Genomic DNA, 16,941 nt, shown 5'->3' on the forward strand with positions numbered 1-16,941 from the left:
AGAAGGGTGGCAGGTAGGAGCTCAGCCAGGCTTCACAACTTTGAACCTCTTCTCTGCCATTCATTATTCGGTGATCGACTTTGGTCAGGTAATGAATCCATCCATGCCTCAATTTCCACATGTGTAAAATGTAAACCACAATCGTACCTCTGATGGGTGTATAAGCACAGCCCTCAGACACAATGTCTTTATTCTCTGGAAAGGAGCCCTCTGTCTTCTTTCTCTCTGCAGCAGGAAGGAGAATGGCAGTATGATGATGTTTGGTGGGGTGGACCATAGCGACAACATGTTTGGACCAGACTACTGGCAGTTGAACATGAATGGGTAAGCCTCTCCCTCTGAGGGCCACCCCAAGTGATGCCCCCACACATGCACATGGACACATGGAGAAACACACAAATATACCATCAAACACACAGTCACACACAGACACACAGCCTCCAACTACAAAGACACATATAAACAAACAGAGACACATATAAACACACATATTGACACACATATAAACTTTCACAGGAAAACAGATACACACCAAAACACACAAAGACACAAATAGAGACATATTGGGATAGACACACACACACAGATACGCATACAGACACACATACAAAGAGACACAAACACACAGATACACACATAAACCATAGGCTCATAATCACCCCAGGCCTCCTACCCAGGGCTCTGACCAGGGTCCTGAGACCTGTGTGCAGCCTAGAGAGGGCTGCATCCACTGTGCTGTGAGGCAGTTGGCATGGTTTGAGGATCCTAATATGCAGTGAAAAGAGGATAAGGGTTAATTTCACCAGCCTGAACAGATAAAAAATTGCCCAGGGCTACCTGGGATTGAGGGAGACCTTAGTGCACAAAACTGCTAGTTTAAAAGCAGGGAAAGTCCTGGACAAATTGGGAAAACTGGGCTCCTTAGAGAGAAGCATACCAGCAGTGGAGAGAGGTGCATTACATTCTTGAGACCTGAAAGCAACACATACAAAGAGACACTCCCCCTACACATTGCCACACATACACCCCATCCTGGGGATTCAGTGGGGCAAGGGAGGACACAGAGAGAATCAGGAAGCTGGGATCCAGGAGTGGCCTGAGAACAAGGAGCAATAACTGATGGGATTCTGTATGACACCCTCACACAGAAGCTTACACATCCTTTGGAGACCCCTGGGCTACCTCGGTCATAGCCTGGCCAGGATTTCAGTGTCTGAGCTGGGTGACGGGGCAGTGTTAGGAAACAACCTCCCCCCAGGGCAGCCTGTTTCTCCCTCCTCAACACTCTGAGCATCTGCTGCTCTAGGGAACATCCATCTTAACAATATGCATTGACCCATCATTGCTCACACACCAGACACATGTCTCTGGTTATTCCTCATGCATTTTTTTCACTTTTGCACTCACTCACTCATTCACTCTCTCTGTCACTCACTCACTCACTCACTCATTTATTCATTGAAATAAGATACCTTGTGCATACACTGTGTGCTGGTCACTTCAGGATGGCATTAAGGATACAATTGGCCCTTACATCTGGTGAGGCAGATGTACAAGACGTGAGTCACACACTTAATGATTTACCAGCTTTGTACTTGCTGCAAATGAGTAAGAGTCTACAGAGAGAGACCAAGACAGCAGCCTGGTGTAGTTTGGGGGAAGACTTCCATGAAAAAGTGAAATTTAAACTTGAACCTGGAAGATGAAGAAAAATTAGCTAGATAAAGGGGCTGGGGGTCTTCTAGAAATGGTAACAAGCACAACAAAAGGCCCAGAGTCCCATAAGAGCCTGGTGTATTCAAGAACTCAAAGGAATTCAAAGAAGATTTTATGACCAGAGAAAAGGGAAACCGAATTAGTACATGAGCAAAGTGCTGTTGTGGAGACAGTCAGGGAGGGGGGGATGTCATGGAAGGAGATTTCAGTATGATCCAGGTTCCCACTTTGTGCAACTACCTTTCAGCATAACCATGGTTGGGGGGTGTTTCTTGGTTGTTCCTGCAGGTGCCAGGGCATTATGGATACTGGAACTGCATTGTTGCTTGGTCCAACTATAGTGATCACCATCATCCAGAAACTCATCAATGCCAGGCCTTTTGATCAACAGATGAAGGGACATGCCACAAGGTAACTCTGGGGCTTTCCACACAGCAGGGATCAGCTGGGTCAACCTCTCTCCTTTTTCTCTTACAGTATGTGGTTCCATGCTGCAGCATCAATAGTCTGCCTAGTATCATCTTCACCATAAATGGAATGAATACACAATGCCTGCTCATGCCTGTTACTAGAAGGTTAGGGGCCAACCCTGGGGGCTGATTCTCAAATCTGGGACTTGCAGGAACCCTTGGGATGATGCTGGGAGGAGGGGATTCTCTGCAAGCCAAACCCCACCACTACAGATGCTTCTGATCCAATGAGGCTGGGCCAGTGCCTCCCAAAAACCAAGCACATGAGAGCAAATGGCAGCCTGGGACATCCATCATCCTGGAATAAATGGAGATACAACACCATGCTGAAATGGTTAGAGGCACAGTGGAGAAGGAATCATTAAGAGTCTTTGCCCTAAAAGAGCTTCAGTTTAACCAATGCCCTCAGAGAGATGAACACAGAATGTGAGCTCTAGCCATCCCTGAAATAGGACAAGTGACATGTGGGGTTTGCTGGGGACAGTCTCAGTGTGTTGTCTCACCATAATGATTTACAGTCTCCCTTCCCATCTTGAAAGTGTCATGGTTGGATATCAATACATGTTTCCCCTAGTCCGCAACTGCAACTCTCCTTGCTAAGCTCCTGTTCCCCCTCTGTGAGTTGTGCTACCACACACCTATGTGGGGAGGTCGGATGCTCACATGAAAAAAGGGTGTACAGTGACTGCACAGCCCCTGCACAGGGGTGAGGCTTCACATCAGTTCCCTGTGGGAGTTCAGGAGGCTAATGGGCTGAAAAAATATATTTGAGGAATACAGGGAATTTCAGTAATAAGAAACCCCAGCCTCATGCTTGGGTTGAGGCAAATCTACACTGGACTCCAAGAAAAGGGAAGTTGCTTGGGCTGTGCCAAGGGGAGCTGGGGCCAGATTAGGGGTGATGAGGGTTACAGGCAAGGGGAGCACCAGGGTAAGTCTCCCAACACAATCTGAAGTGGCTAGGGAGGGTGAGTGTGGGTTCAGAAAGTCTTCCTAGAGGGGCTGAGCACAATCTTAAAGAAGAGGTTGTGGGGAAGTGGGAGAAGAAAAGGCATTCTCTGCAGGGAAAACAGAGAGCATGGGTCAGAAGGAAAGAACAGGGTAACTATGTGGCATTTGTCTCCTTGTTTTTCTTTTTCTTTTGGTTATGTTGATGTATAGTTGATTTGCAATGTTCTGTTTATTTCTGCTATACAGCAATGTGACTCACATATGCATATAATACATTTTTTCCTAATATTTTCCATTATGGTTTATCATGGGATATTGAATATATTTCTTGTGTTATACAGGAGGGCCTTTTTTTTTTTTAATGCATCCTCTGTATAGTAGTTTGCATTTGGTAATATCAAACTCCAATCCTTTCCTACCCCACCCTCCTCCTTCAGAGCAACCACATGCCTTGGCCATTCTTGTTCTTGAAAGACCACTGCACTTCCCCAGATGCTGAGACAACCACTGGGATCAAACTAAAGGATGAAAAGAGAAGCAAGAAGCCAACATATTTGGATACTAAGGGGGATGGCAGGTAACAAATCAGACTGATGTGTGTGTATTTCCACCTCCTCCAGGGTCCTCATGGCACCTGTGTCAGCATGTTTCAAAGGGGCACGGAGAACACGAGTGAGCTGGAGACCTGCATCCTGGGCAACATCTTCCTGAGGCTGTATTTCTTTCTTTCTTTTTTTTTCTTTTCTTTTAACTTTTTCTTTTTTTTATTTTTTACAATAAACTGCATATATTTAGAGTGTACAATTTGGTATCCCAACCTCCCAATTCATTCCCCCCCCAACCCTCCCCACTTATCCCATTTGGTGTCCATATGTTTGTTCTCTACATCTGTCTCTATTTCTGCCTTGCAAACCAGTTGATGTGTACCATTTTTCTATCGTCCACATATATGTGTTAATATACAATATTTGTTTTTCTCTTTCTGACTCACTTCACTCTGTATGACAGTCTCTAGGTCCATGACTCTAAAAATGTCCCAGTTTCATTGTTTTTACAGCTGAGTAATATTCTATTGTATGTATGTGTCATATCTTCTTTATGCATCATCTATTGGTGGACATTTAGGTTGCTTCCATGTCCTGGCTATTGTAAATAGTGCTGCGATGAACATTGGAGTGCATGTATCTTTTTGAATTATGGTGACCTCTGGGTATATGCCCAGTAGTGGGATTACTGGATCATATGGTAGTTCTATTTTTCATTTTGCAAGGAACCTCCATCCTGTTTTCCATAGTGGCTGTATCAATTTACATTTCCACCAGCAATGCAAGAGCATTTCTTTTTCTCCGCACCCTCACCAGCATTTACTGTTTGTAGATTTTCTGATGATGCCCATTCTGACTGCTGTGAGGTGATACCTCATTGCAGTTTTGATTTGCATTTCTCTAAGAATTAGTGATGTTGAGCAGGTTTTCATGTGCCTCTTGGCCAATTGGATGACTTCTTTGGAGAAATGCCTAGTTAGGTGTTCTGCCCATTTTTTGATTGGGTTGTTTATTTATTTTTTTGATATTGAGCTGCATGAACTGTTTATATATTTTGGAGATTAATCCTTTGTCTGTTGATTCATTTGCAAATATTTTTTCCCATTCTGAGGGTTTTCTTTTTGTCTTGCTTATAGTTTCCTTTGCTGTGCAGAAGGTCTGAAGTTTCATTAGGTCCCACTTATTTATTTTTGTTTTTATTTCCATTATTCTAGGGGGTGGATAAATAAAGATCTTGCTGTTATTTACATTAAAGAGTGTTCTTCCTATGTTTTCCACTAGGAGTTTTATAGCCTCTGGCATTACATTTAGGTCTTTAATCCATTTGGAGTTTATTTCTGTGTATGGTGTTAGGAAGTGTCCTAATTTCATTCTTTTACATGTAGCTGTGCAGTTTTCCCAGCACCACCTATTGAAGAGGCTGCCTTTTCTCCATTGTATATACTTGCCTCCTTTGTCATAGATTAGTTGACCATAGTTCATCTCTGGGCTTTCTATCCTGTTCCATTGGTCTATATGTCTGTTTCTGTGCCAGTACCATACTGTCTTGATCACTGTAGCCTTGTAGTATAGCCTGAAGTCAGGAAGCCTGATTCCACCAACTCCATCTTTTCTTCTCAAGATTGCTTTGCTATTCGGGGTCTTTTGCATTTGCATACAAATCGTAAAATTTCTTGTTCTAGTTCTGTGAAAAATGCCATTGGTATTTTGATCGGGATTGCATTGAATCTGTAAATTGCTTTCAGTAAAATAGTCATTTTCACAGCGTTGATTCTTCCAATCCAAGAACATAGTATGTCCCTCCATCTGTTTGTGTCTTTGATATCTTTCGTTAGTGTCTTTTAGTTTTCTGAGTACAGGTCTTTTACCTCCTCAGTTAGGTTTATTCCTAGGTATTTTATTCTTTGTGTTGCAATGGTGAATGGGATTGTTTCCTTAATTTCTCTTTCTGATCTTTCATTGTTGGTGTACAGAAATGCAAGAGATTTCTGGGTGTTAATTTTGTATCCTGCAACTTTACCAAATTCATTGATTAGCTCAAGCAGTTTTCTGGTGGCATCTTTAGGATTTTCTATGTATAGTATCATGTCAACTGTAAACAGTGACAGTTTTTCCTCTTTTCCAATTTGGATTCCTTTTATTTATTTATTTTTTCCTTCTCTGATTGCTGTGGCAAAGACTTCCAAAACTATGTTAAATAGTAGCGGCGAGAGTGGACATCCTTGTCTTGTTTCTGATCTTAGAGGGAATGCTTCCAGTTTTTCACCATTGAGAATGATGTTTGCTGTCGGTTTGTCATATATGGCCTTTATTATGTTGAGGTAGGTTCCCTCTATGCCCACCTTCTGGAGAGTTTTTATCATAAATGGGTGTTGAATTTTGTCAAAAGATTTTTCTGCATCTATTGAGATGATCATGTGGTTTTTATCCTTCAGTTTGTTAATATGTTGTATCACATTGATTGATTTGTGTATATTGAAGAATCCTTGCATTCCAGGGATAAATCCCACTTGATCATGGTATATGATCCTTTTAATGTGTTTTTGGAGTCTGTTGGCTAGTATGTTGTTGCGGATTTTTGCATCTAAATTCATCAGTTATATTGGTCTGTAGTTTTCTTTTTTGGAGTATCTTTGTCTGGTTTTGGTGTCATGATGATGGTGGCTACATACAATGAGGTTGGGCGTGTTCCTTCCTCTGCAATTGTTTGGAAGAGTTTGAGAAGGATGGGTGTTAGTTCTTCTCTAAATGTTTGATAAAATTCACCTGTGAATCCATCTTGTCCTGGACTTTTATTTGTTGGGAGATTTTTAATCACAGTTTCAATTTCATTCCTTGTGATTGGTCTGTTCATATTTTCTATATCTTCCTGATTCAGTCTTGGAAGATTATACCTTTCTAAGAATCTCTCCATTTCATCCAAGTTGTCCATTTTATTGGCATATAGTTGCTTGCAGTAATCTCTTATGGTGCTTTTTATTTATGTGGTGTCCATTGTAACTTCTCCAGTTTCATTTCTAATTTTATTGATTTGAATCCTCTCCCTCTTTTTCTTGATGAGTCTTGCTAGAGGTTTATCAATTTTATTTATCTTCTCAAAGAACCAGCTTTTAGTTTTATTGATTTTTGCTATTGTTTTCTTTGTCTCTATTTCATTTATTTCTGCTGTGATCTTTATGATTCCTCTCTGTCTGCTAACTTTGGGTTTTGTTTGCTCTTCTTTCTCTAGTTTCTTTAGCTGTAAGGTTAGATTGGTTTTTTAGGATGTTTCTTGTTTCTTGAGGTAAGATTGTATTGCTATGAACTTCCCTCTTAGAACTGCCTTTGCTGCATCCCATAGGTTTTGGATCATTGTGTTTTCATTGTCATTTGTCTCTAGGTATTTTTTGATTTCCTCTTTGATTTCTTCAGTGATCTCTTGGTTATTTAGTAGTGTATTGTTTAGCCTCCACATGGTTGTGTTTTCTACAGTTTTTTTTTTTTCCTGTAATTGATTTCTAATCTCATAGTGTTGTGGTCAGAAAAGATGCTTGATATGATTTCAGTTTTCTTGAATTTACCAAGGCTTGATTTATGACCCAAAATATGATCTATGCTGGAGAATGTTCCATGTGCACTTGAGAAGAAAGTATAATCTGCTGTTCTTGGATGTAATGTCCTATAAATATTAAATGAAGCTGATTTTTTGTGCCATATAAAGCTTGTGTTACCTTATTGATTTTCTGTGTGGATGATCTGTCCATTGGTGTAAGTGGGGTGTTAAAGTCCCCCACTATGATTGTGTTACCATTGTTTTCCTCTTTCATAGTTGTTAGCATTTGCCTTATGTATTGAGGTGTTCCTGTATTGGGTGCATATATATTTATAATTGTTATTTAATCTTCTTGGATTGATCCCTTAATCTTTATGCAGTGTCCTTTCTTGCCTGTTGTAACATTTTTTATTTTAAAGTCTATTTTATCTGATATGAATATGGCTACTCCAGCTTTCTTTTGATTTCCATTTGCATGGAAAATCTTTTTCCATCCGTTCACTTTCCATCTGTATGTGTCCCTAGGTCTGAAGTGGGTTTCTTGCAGACAGCATATATATGGGTGTTGTTATTGTATCATTCAGCTAGTCTGTGTCTTTTGGTTGGTGCATTTAGTCCATTTATATGCAAGGTAATTATGTACGTTCCTATTACCATTTTCTTAATTGTTTTGTTTTTGTTTCTGTAGTTTCTTTTCTTCTCTGATGTTTCTTGCTTAGAGAAGTTCCTTTAGCATTTGTTGTAGGGCTTGTTTGGTGGTGCTGAATTCTCTTAGCTGTTGCTTGTCTGTAAAGCTTTTGATTTCTCCATCAAATCTGAATGAGATCCTTGCTGGGTAGAGTATTCTTGGTGGTAGTTTCTTCCCTGTCATCAGTTTAAATATATGGTGCCACTTCCTTCTGGCTTGCAGAGTTTCTGCTGAGAAATTAGCTGTGAACCTGATGGGGGTTCCCTTGTATACTATTTGTTCTTTTTCCCTTGTTGCTTTTAATAGCATTTCTCTGTCTTTAATTTTTGTGAGTTTGACTACTATATGTCCTGGCATGTTTCTCCTTGGGTTTATCCTGCCTGGGACTCTGCACTTCCTGGACTTGGGTAGCCATTTCCTTTCCCATGTTAGGGAAGTTTTCAACTATAATCTCTTCCAGTATTTTCTCAGGTCCTTTCTCTCTCTCTGATCTTTCTGGGACCCCTATAATGCGAATGTTGGTGTGTTTTACATTGTCCCAGAGGTCTCTTAGGCTGTCTTCAGTTCTTTTCATTCTTTTTTCTTTATTCTTTTTTGCATCAGTTATTTTCACCCTTCTATCTTCCAGCTCACTTATTCGTCCTTCTGCCTCAGTTAATCTGCTGTTGGTTCCTTCTAGTGTATTTTTCATTTCAGTTATTGTGTTGCATATCTCTCTTTGTTTGTTGTTTAATTCTTCTAGGTCTTTGGTAAACTTTTCTTGCATCTTTTCGATCTTTGCATCAAGTCTTTTTTCAAAGTGCTGGATCATCTTCACCATCATTATTCTGAATTCTTTTTCTGGAAGGGTGCCTATCTCCTCTTCATTTAGTTATTTTTCTGCTGTTTTATCTTGTCCCTTCATCTGGTACAAAGTGTTTTGCCTTTTCATTTTCTCTGTCTTTCTGTGCCTGTGATTTTCCATTCCACGAGATGAAATACTGCTGATACTGCTTGATTCTGCTGTCTCCCCTCTTGTGGAGGAAGCTGTCTAGGAGCCCCCTGTGTGCTTCCTGATGGGAGGGACTGATGGTGGGTTGGGCTGGGTGGGTGGAGCTCAGTAAAACTTTAATCTGATTTGGCGGGTGGAGCTCAGTGACACTTTAATCTGCTTGTCTGCCAATGGGTGGGACTGTGTTCCCACCCTGATGGTCATTTGGCCTGAGGTGACCCAGCCCTGGAGCTTGCAGGCTCTTTGATGGACATAATGGTGGACTCTGGGAGGGCTCACGCCAGTGAGCACTTCTCAGAACCCCTGCTGCCAGTGCTTCTGTCTCCTCAGTGAGCCACAGCTGCCCCCCACCTCTGCAGGTAAACCTCCAACACCAGCAGGTAGGTCTGGTTCAGTCTCCTATGGGGTCACTGCTCCTTCCCCCTGGGTCTTGGTGAGCACACTTTTTTGTGTGCCCTCCAAGAGTAGAGTCTCCGTTTCCCCCAGTCCTGTGGAGGTCCTACAATCAAATTCTGCTGACTTTCAAAGTCTGATTCTCTGGGGATTCCTCCTTTCATTGCTGGACTGCCAGGTTAGTAAGCCTGATGTGGGGCTCTGAACCCTCAGGACTTCTGTGGTATAACTGTTCTTCAGCTTATGTGTCATCCACCCAGCATTTATGGGGGAACAGAGAACTGGAACAGGTCAGAGATTAGGATCCTGGGTGTTGTTTTCTTTAGGCTGTATAGCTCAGTTTATGCTTGGGGAAACAATAGGATTGTTCTGGCTCCAACAGTGTAATGTTGCGGCTGCTTCAGGCATCAATCAGGCCCTTTCCAAGCACACACTAACATGTAGGGCACTCCCACCCAGGGATGGTGGTGGACTTTGGTGCTCTGCAAAGTCCTATTCTCAGTAGAGTAAACAATTCCATTCCCAATGGTGCTAATAGAATTTGTGACTGTTTGCATGGGTGAGCTTCATCCAAATCGGGCAGGATCTAGAACTTCTTTTGAGCCACATATGTGAGGAGCCCATCTCCAATTGACTTCATGGACAGGGGAGATTTATTGGAAGAGTATTGTGGATCTGAGACACAGGAACCAAAGCAGATGCAAACATCTCAGTTAGTGGACCGAAGAAATCAGGAGCCATCAGCTGATTTTTTTTTAAGCTCTTTATTGGCATATAAATACTTTAAACTCTTGTACCAGTTTTTGAGGTACACCAAAGTTAATCAGCTGTATTTCTACATATATCCCCATATCCCCTCCCTCCTGTGACTCCCTCCCATACATCATGTCCTGGCCCTGTAAAGCATCACCCATCATAGAGTTGATTTCCCTTTGTTATGCAGCAACTTCCCTCTAGCTCTCTGTTTTACATTTGATGGTGTATCTATGTCTATGCTACTTTCTCGCTTCATCTCAACTTCCCCTTAGCACCTCTCCACCCAACCGCATGTCTGCAAGTACATTCTCTACATCTGCATCTTTATTCTTGCCCTGTCACTGTGTTTATCAGTACCAATTTTTTAGATTCTGTATATATGAGTTAGCATACAGTATTTGTTTTTCTCTTTCCGGCTTACTTCACTCTGTATGAAAGTCTCTAAATCTATCCAACTCATTACATATAGTTCAATTTTGTTCCTTTTTATGGCTAATATTCCACTGTATATATGTGAAACATCTTCTTTATCCATTTATTTGTTGTTGGGAATTTAGGTTGCTTCCATGTCCTGGCTATTGTAAATAGTGTTGCAATGAACATTATGGTACATACTTCTTTTTGGATTATGGTTTTCTCTGGGTATATGCCCAGTAGTGGGATTGCTGGGTCATATGGTAGTTCCATTTTTAGTTTTTTTAAGGAATCTCCAAACTGTCTCCCATAGTGGCTCTACCAGCTTACATTTCCACCAATAGTGCAGGAGAGTTCACTTTTCACCACACCCCCTCCAAAAATTTATTGTTTCTATATTTTTTTGATGATGGCTACTTTGACTGATGTGAGGTGATACCTCATTGTGGTTTTGGCTTGCATTTCTCTAGTGATTAGTGATGTTGAGCATCTTTGCATTTGTTTGTTAGCCATCTGCATGTCTTCTTTGGAGAAATGTCAATTTAGGTCTTCCGCCAATTTGTGAATTAGTTTATTTGCTTTTTTCATATTAAGCTGTATGAGCTGCTTGTATATTTTGGAGATTAATCCTATGTCCGTTGCTTCATTGGCAAGTATTTTCTCCCATTCTTCAGATTGTATTCTTGTCTTATTTATGGTTTCTTTTGCTGTGCAAAAGCTTTTCAGTTTCATTGGGTTCCCTTTGTTTATTCTTGATTTTATTTCCATGATTCTAGGAGGTGGGTCAAAAGGATCTTGCTTTGATGGATGTCATAGAGTGTTCTGCCTGTTTTCCTCTAGGAGTTTTACAGTGTCTGGCCTTATGTTTAGGTCTTTAATCCATTTTGAGTTTATTTTTGTGTATGCTGTTAGAAAGTGTTCTAGTTTCATTCTTTTACATGTAGCTGTTCAATTTTCCAAGCACCACTTATAAAGATGCTGTCTTTTTTCTGTTGTATATTTCTGCCTCCTTTGTCAAAGATAAGGTGCCCGTATGTGTATGGGTTTACCTCTGGGTTCTTTATACTGTTCCATTGATCTACCTTTCTGTTTTTGTGCCAGTACCATACTGTCTTGATCACTGCAGCCTTGTAGTATAGTTTGAAGTCAGGAAACCTAATTCCACCTACTCCATCTTTCCTTCTCAAGATTGCTTTGGCTATTTGGGGTCTTTTACATTTCCATACAAATGCTAAGATTTCTTGTTCTTGTTCTGTGAAAATTGCCATTGGTAATTTGATAGGGATTGCATTTAATCTGTACATTGCTTTGGGTAGTACAGTCATTTTCACTATGTTGTTTCCTCCAATCCAAGAACATGGTATGTCTCTCCATCTGTTTGTATCATCTTTGATTTCTTTCATCAGTGTCTTATACTTTTCTGAATACAGGTCTTTTGCCTCCTTAGGCAGGTTTATTCTTTTGTTGCCATAGTAAATGGGAGAGTTTCCTTAATTTCTCTTTGCGCTCTTTCATTATTAGTGTAAAGGAATCCAAAAGATTTCTGTGCATTAAATTTGTACCCTGCTACTTTACTATATTCATTGATTATTGCTAGCACTTTTCTGGTAAAATCATTAGGGTTTTCTATGTATAATCACATCATCTGCAAAGGGTGACAATTTTACTTCTTCTTTTCCAATTTTCGTTCCTTTTATTTCATTTTCTTCTGTGATTGTTGTGGCTAAAACGTCCAAAGCTATGTTGAATAATAAAAGTGAGAATGGACACCCTTATCTTGTTCTTGTGCTTAGAGGGAATGCTTTCAGTTTTGCACCATTTAAAATGCTGTTCGCTGTTTGTTTGTCATATATGGCTTTTATTTTGTTGAGGTAATTTCCTTCTGTGCCATTTTCTGGAGGGTTTTTACCTTAAATGGATGTTGAATTTTGTCAAAAGCTTTTCCTGCATCTATTGACATGATCATATGGTTTTTATGCTTCTGTTTGTTAATATGATGTATCACATTGATGGATTTGTGTATATTGAAGAATCCTTGCATTCCAGGGATAAACCCCATCTGATCATGGTGTATGATATTTTTAATGTGCTGTTGGATACTGTTAGCTAGTATTTTGTTGAGGATTTTTGCATCTATATTCATCAGTGATGTTGGCCTGTAATTTTCTTTTTTTGTGACATCTTTGCCTGGTGTTGATATTAGGGTGTTGGTGGCTTCATAGAATGAATTCGGGAGTATTCCTCCTTCTGCAATATTTTGGAAGAGTTTGAGAAGCATAGGTGTTATCTCTTCTCTAAATGTCTGATAGAATTCACCTGTGAATCCATCTGGCCCTAGGCTTTGTTTGTTAGGATATTTTTAATCTCAGTCTCAATTTCCGTACTTGTGATTGGTCTGTTCATATGTTCTATTTCTTACTTGTTCAGGCTTGGAGGATTGTACTTTTCTAAGAATTTATCAATTTCTTCCAGTTTATCCATTTTATTGCCATATAGTTGCTTGTAGTAGTCTCTCATGATCTTTTGTATTTCTGTGGTGTCTGTTGTTACTTCTCCTTTTTCATTTCTAATTATGTTGATTTTTGTCTTCTCCCTTTTTTTTCCTGATGTGTCTGGCTAATGATTTATCAATTTTGTTTATCTTCTCAAAGAACCAGCTTTTAGCTTTATTGATCTTTGTTATTGTTTTCTTCATTTCTTTTTCATTTATTTCTGATCTGATCTTTATGATTTCTTTCCTTCTGCTCACTTTGGAGTTTCTTTGTTCTTCTTTCACTAATTGTTTTAGGTGTAAGGTTAGGTTGTTTATTCGACTATTTATTATTTTTCTTGTTTCTTGAGGTAGGACTGTATTGCTATAAACTTCCCTCTTAAAACTGCTTTTGCTGCATCCAATAGGTTTTTGGTTGTTGTGTTTTCATTGTCATTTTTTTCTAGATATTTTTTGATTTCCCCTTTGATTTCTTCAGTGATTTCTTGGTTATTTAATAGCATATTGTTTAGCCTCCATGTGTTTGTAGTTTTTACAATTGTTTTCAGGTAATTGATATCTAGTCTCATGGCATTGTTGTCAGAGAAAATGCTTGATACAATTTCAATTTTTTGATTTTACCATGGCTTGATTTGTGACCCAGGATGTGATCTATCCTGGAGAATGTTCCATGTGCACTTGAGAGGAAAGTGTATTCTGCTGCTTTTGGATGGAATTTCCTATAAATATCAACTAAGTCGAGATGGTCTAATGTGTCATTTAAAGCTTTTGTGTCCCTTTTTATTTTCTGTTTGGATGATGTGTCCATTGATGTAAGTGAGGTGTTAAAGTCTACTACTATTTTTGTATTACTGTTGATTTCCCCTTTTATGGCTGTTAACATTTGCCTTATGTATTGAGGTGCACCTTGCTTGGGTGCATAGATATTTACAATTGTTCTATCTCCTTCTTGGATTGATCTTTGATCATTATGTAGTGTCCTTTCCTGTCTCTTGTAATTGTCTTTACTTTAAAGTCTATTTGTCTGAAATGAGTATTGCTACACCAGCTTTCTTTTGACTTCCATTTGCATGGAATAACTTTTTCCATCCCCTTACTTTCAGTATGTATGTTTCCCTTGATCTGAAGTGGGTTTCTTGTAGACAGAATTTGTAAGGGTCTTGCTTTTGTATCCATTCAACCAGTCTGTGTCTTTTGGTTGGACCATTTAATCCATTTATTTTCAGAACTAAAAATGGAATTTGTTTATTGAGGGCAAGGAGATACAAACAATATAAAAATCAGAAGCTTATCTTGCTTTAATTAACTTTCTCTGCTCCTTAAGGTGGAGCTGGATTTTATTTGTACATTTTCTAAGGTTCCCAATCTGCTCAGGAAGTCCTTATACTGGTTGTGGGGGGAGAAGCTGTGGGGCAGATTCCTTAAGTGATCCTTTATGAGAATTCTTATCAGGGTGGGAGTAATTGCTCAATTCTGCCTACTTCTTTCCCTTCTACTTCATGTGTACTACAAAATAGTCATTGCACGTGATGTTGAACCCAGCAATTAGTGAAAAGAAACTCTGAAAGTCCACTTTGCTGCCTTGGCACTGGTCCAGGTCCTTCATTATTTTCTCCACAGCAAGAGGGTCTTTTTGATTTTCCAAAAATCCAGAAAACTCCTTTTCCATGAGTACCTTCAGTTCCTCCTTTATTATGTAGCCTTTATCTCCCTCAAATCTGTGAAATGTGGACATCATGGTTTCCATGGTGTTTTCCATTTGAGAAGGCATTTTGGTTAGGTCTATTGAAACCTTGGCAGGAGGCTCGGCCTTTGGCTTTGTTTTTGTTGGTCTTTTCCATCTCTTGTGTTTCCTGCTTAGAAAAGTTCCTTAAGCAATTGTTGTAAGGCTAGTTTGGTGGTGCTTAATTCTCTTAACTTTTGTTTGTTTGTAAAGCTTTTCATTTCTCTGTCAAATCTGAATGAGATTTTTCCTGGGTAGAGTATTCTTGGCTATAGGTTCTTCTCTTTCAGGACTTTCAGTATATCCTGCCATTCCCTTCTGGTCTGCAGAGATTCTGCAGAAAGATCAGCTGTTATCCTTATGGGTTTCCCCTTATATGTTATTTGTTGCTTTTCTCTTGCTGTTTTTAATACTTTTTTCTTTGTGTTTAATTTTTGTTACCTTGATTCATATGTGCCTTGGTGTATTTTTCCTTGGGTTTATTCTGTATGGGACTTTCTGTTCTTCTTGAACTTGATTAATTATTTCCTTTCCCATTGTGGGGAATTTTCCACTATAATCTCTTCAAATATTTTCTCAGACCCTTTCTTTTTCTTCTTCTTCTGGGATGCCTATGATTTGAATATTGGTGTGCTTAATGCTGTCACCAGCTTCTCTGATATTGTCTTCCATTCTTTTTACTCTTTTTTTTTTCTTTTTCCTGATCTGTGGCAGTTCTTTCCCCCATTTTATCTTCCAACTCACTTACTCATTTTCCTGCCTCAGTTATCCTGCTATTCATACCATCTAGAGTATTTTTAACTTTGGTTATTTTGTTGTCTATTATTGTTTGTTTGCTCTTTAGTTCTTCTGAGTCCTTATTAACTGTTTCTTGTATTTTCTCTAGTTTGTTATTGAGATTTTGGATCATCTTTACTATCATCACTCTGAAAACTTTTTCAGGCAATTTTCCTATTTCCTCTTCTTTTATTTGGTCTTGTGTATTTTTATATTTTTCCTTCAACTGTGACATATTTTTTTGTCATCTCATTCCCCCCAGCCCCCCACCTCCCATTTTGGATGGGCAGGATTGTGTTTCTGTCCCACTTGGGTGTTTGGCCTAGAGTTTCAAGCACTGGAGTTTGTAGGCTATTGAATATAGCTGGTCTTGGTGTTGAAGTGAGAACCTCTGGGAGATCTCACTCTGAATAATATTTCCTGGGAACTGGGTTTCCCTGTTAGTGCAATGTTTTGGACTCAAAGCTTCCACCTCAGGAGCTAAGAGCTGACCTTGGACTTGTAAATCAAGATCCCACAGACTGTGTGGAGCAGGAAAACAAGCAAACAAAAATTTAAAGTAGGAGGACAGAAGAACAATAGCAAGATAAAAAATACGGTAAGAATAGGAAACTAACATGTGTTAGAATTTTTTTTTTAAAAAACATAGATGGAGCGACAACTGGAAGATAAAACAACTGCAATAGCTGAAGTGAGGATGTGGGAAGCAAAAAAAAAAAGCCAGGAAAGGCCTTGGACATCAGCTGATTATTGCTCTCCCTCACTTTTTCCTTTCTCTCTTCTTTCATTCTCTTAGTCTGCCAGCTTTCTTCCCTCAGCTTCTACACATATATCCTCAAGGCATCTTAACCCTAAGGAAAAAAGCTCAGGAAAGATCAGGCTATCCGAGAGAGTTCCAGTTGTCTACCTCAGATCATGTGTCCAGCCCTTGACCAACCATCCATGCAGGTGCATGGGTTACTATGATTGGCTTTACTTGGTCATATGGCCCTGCCCAACATGACTGGCAGTTACTTCCAGTATCACAGGAATGGGGCTGGGGAGAGGCAGCCCCAAAGCAAGTGGAAGGGGCTGTCCTATACCAAAAGAACTGTTGGAGATGGCCCCATCAATGCCAACATGCCCTCATTCAGAGTGGTGGTAAGGGTTAATAAAAAGAGATTCTACAATTCCCATCTGCCCAGTGGGTTTCTAGGTTAGGCCTTTGAAGCTCGGTAGGTTCCCCTTTGCCCTGCCACCCCAGTCACCAGCTCTCTGCCACACACAGCTGCAGAGTCCTTTCCAGTCCAATCTCCTAAGTGACAGGCTGTGTGGAACCCTGTACCAGCCCCACCGCTCCAGGCCACAGCATGCCCCTTCCACTCACCTCCAAGGCTGTGCAGAAGATGCTAATCATGTAAAGGGGAACCCAGTGTGCCCAAAGCTTTCAATCTTTGTGAGCTTCCTCGAAGTGCATATCTACAAACCCCTTGGTTAGAGCTGCCATGGTTTGGC

The 16,941-nt window shown here is 40.0% G+C and overlaps 1 protein-coding gene across 1 annotated transcript; it reads right to left on the reverse strand.

The window, feature by feature from the left end:
* Positions 1–14,439: 14,439 nt before the first annotated feature.
* On the reverse strand, positions 14,440–14,718 carry LOC130847866 (protein S100-A10-like). The gene has a single exon (XM_057725520.1). The coding sequence runs from the start codon at positions 14,716–14,718 to the stop codon at positions 14,440–14,442; it is 279 nt and encodes a 92-aa protein (XP_057581503.1).
* Between the last annotated feature and the right edge of the window lie 2,223 nt (positions 14,719–16,941).

This window comes from Hippopotamus amphibius, chromosome 3 (assembly GCF_030028045.1).
Source record: "Hippopotamus amphibius kiboko isolate mHipAmp2 chromosome 3, mHipAmp2.hap2, whole genome shotgun sequence".
NCBI classification, from domain to species: Eukaryota; Metazoa; Chordata; class Mammalia; order Artiodactyla; family Hippopotamidae; genus Hippopotamus; species Hippopotamus amphibius.

Coding starts and splice junctions, on each gene's coding strand:
- LOC130847866 (XM_057725520.1), bottom strand. CDS start 14,718: ATGCCTTCTCAAATGGAAAACACCATGGAAACCATGATGTCCACATTT.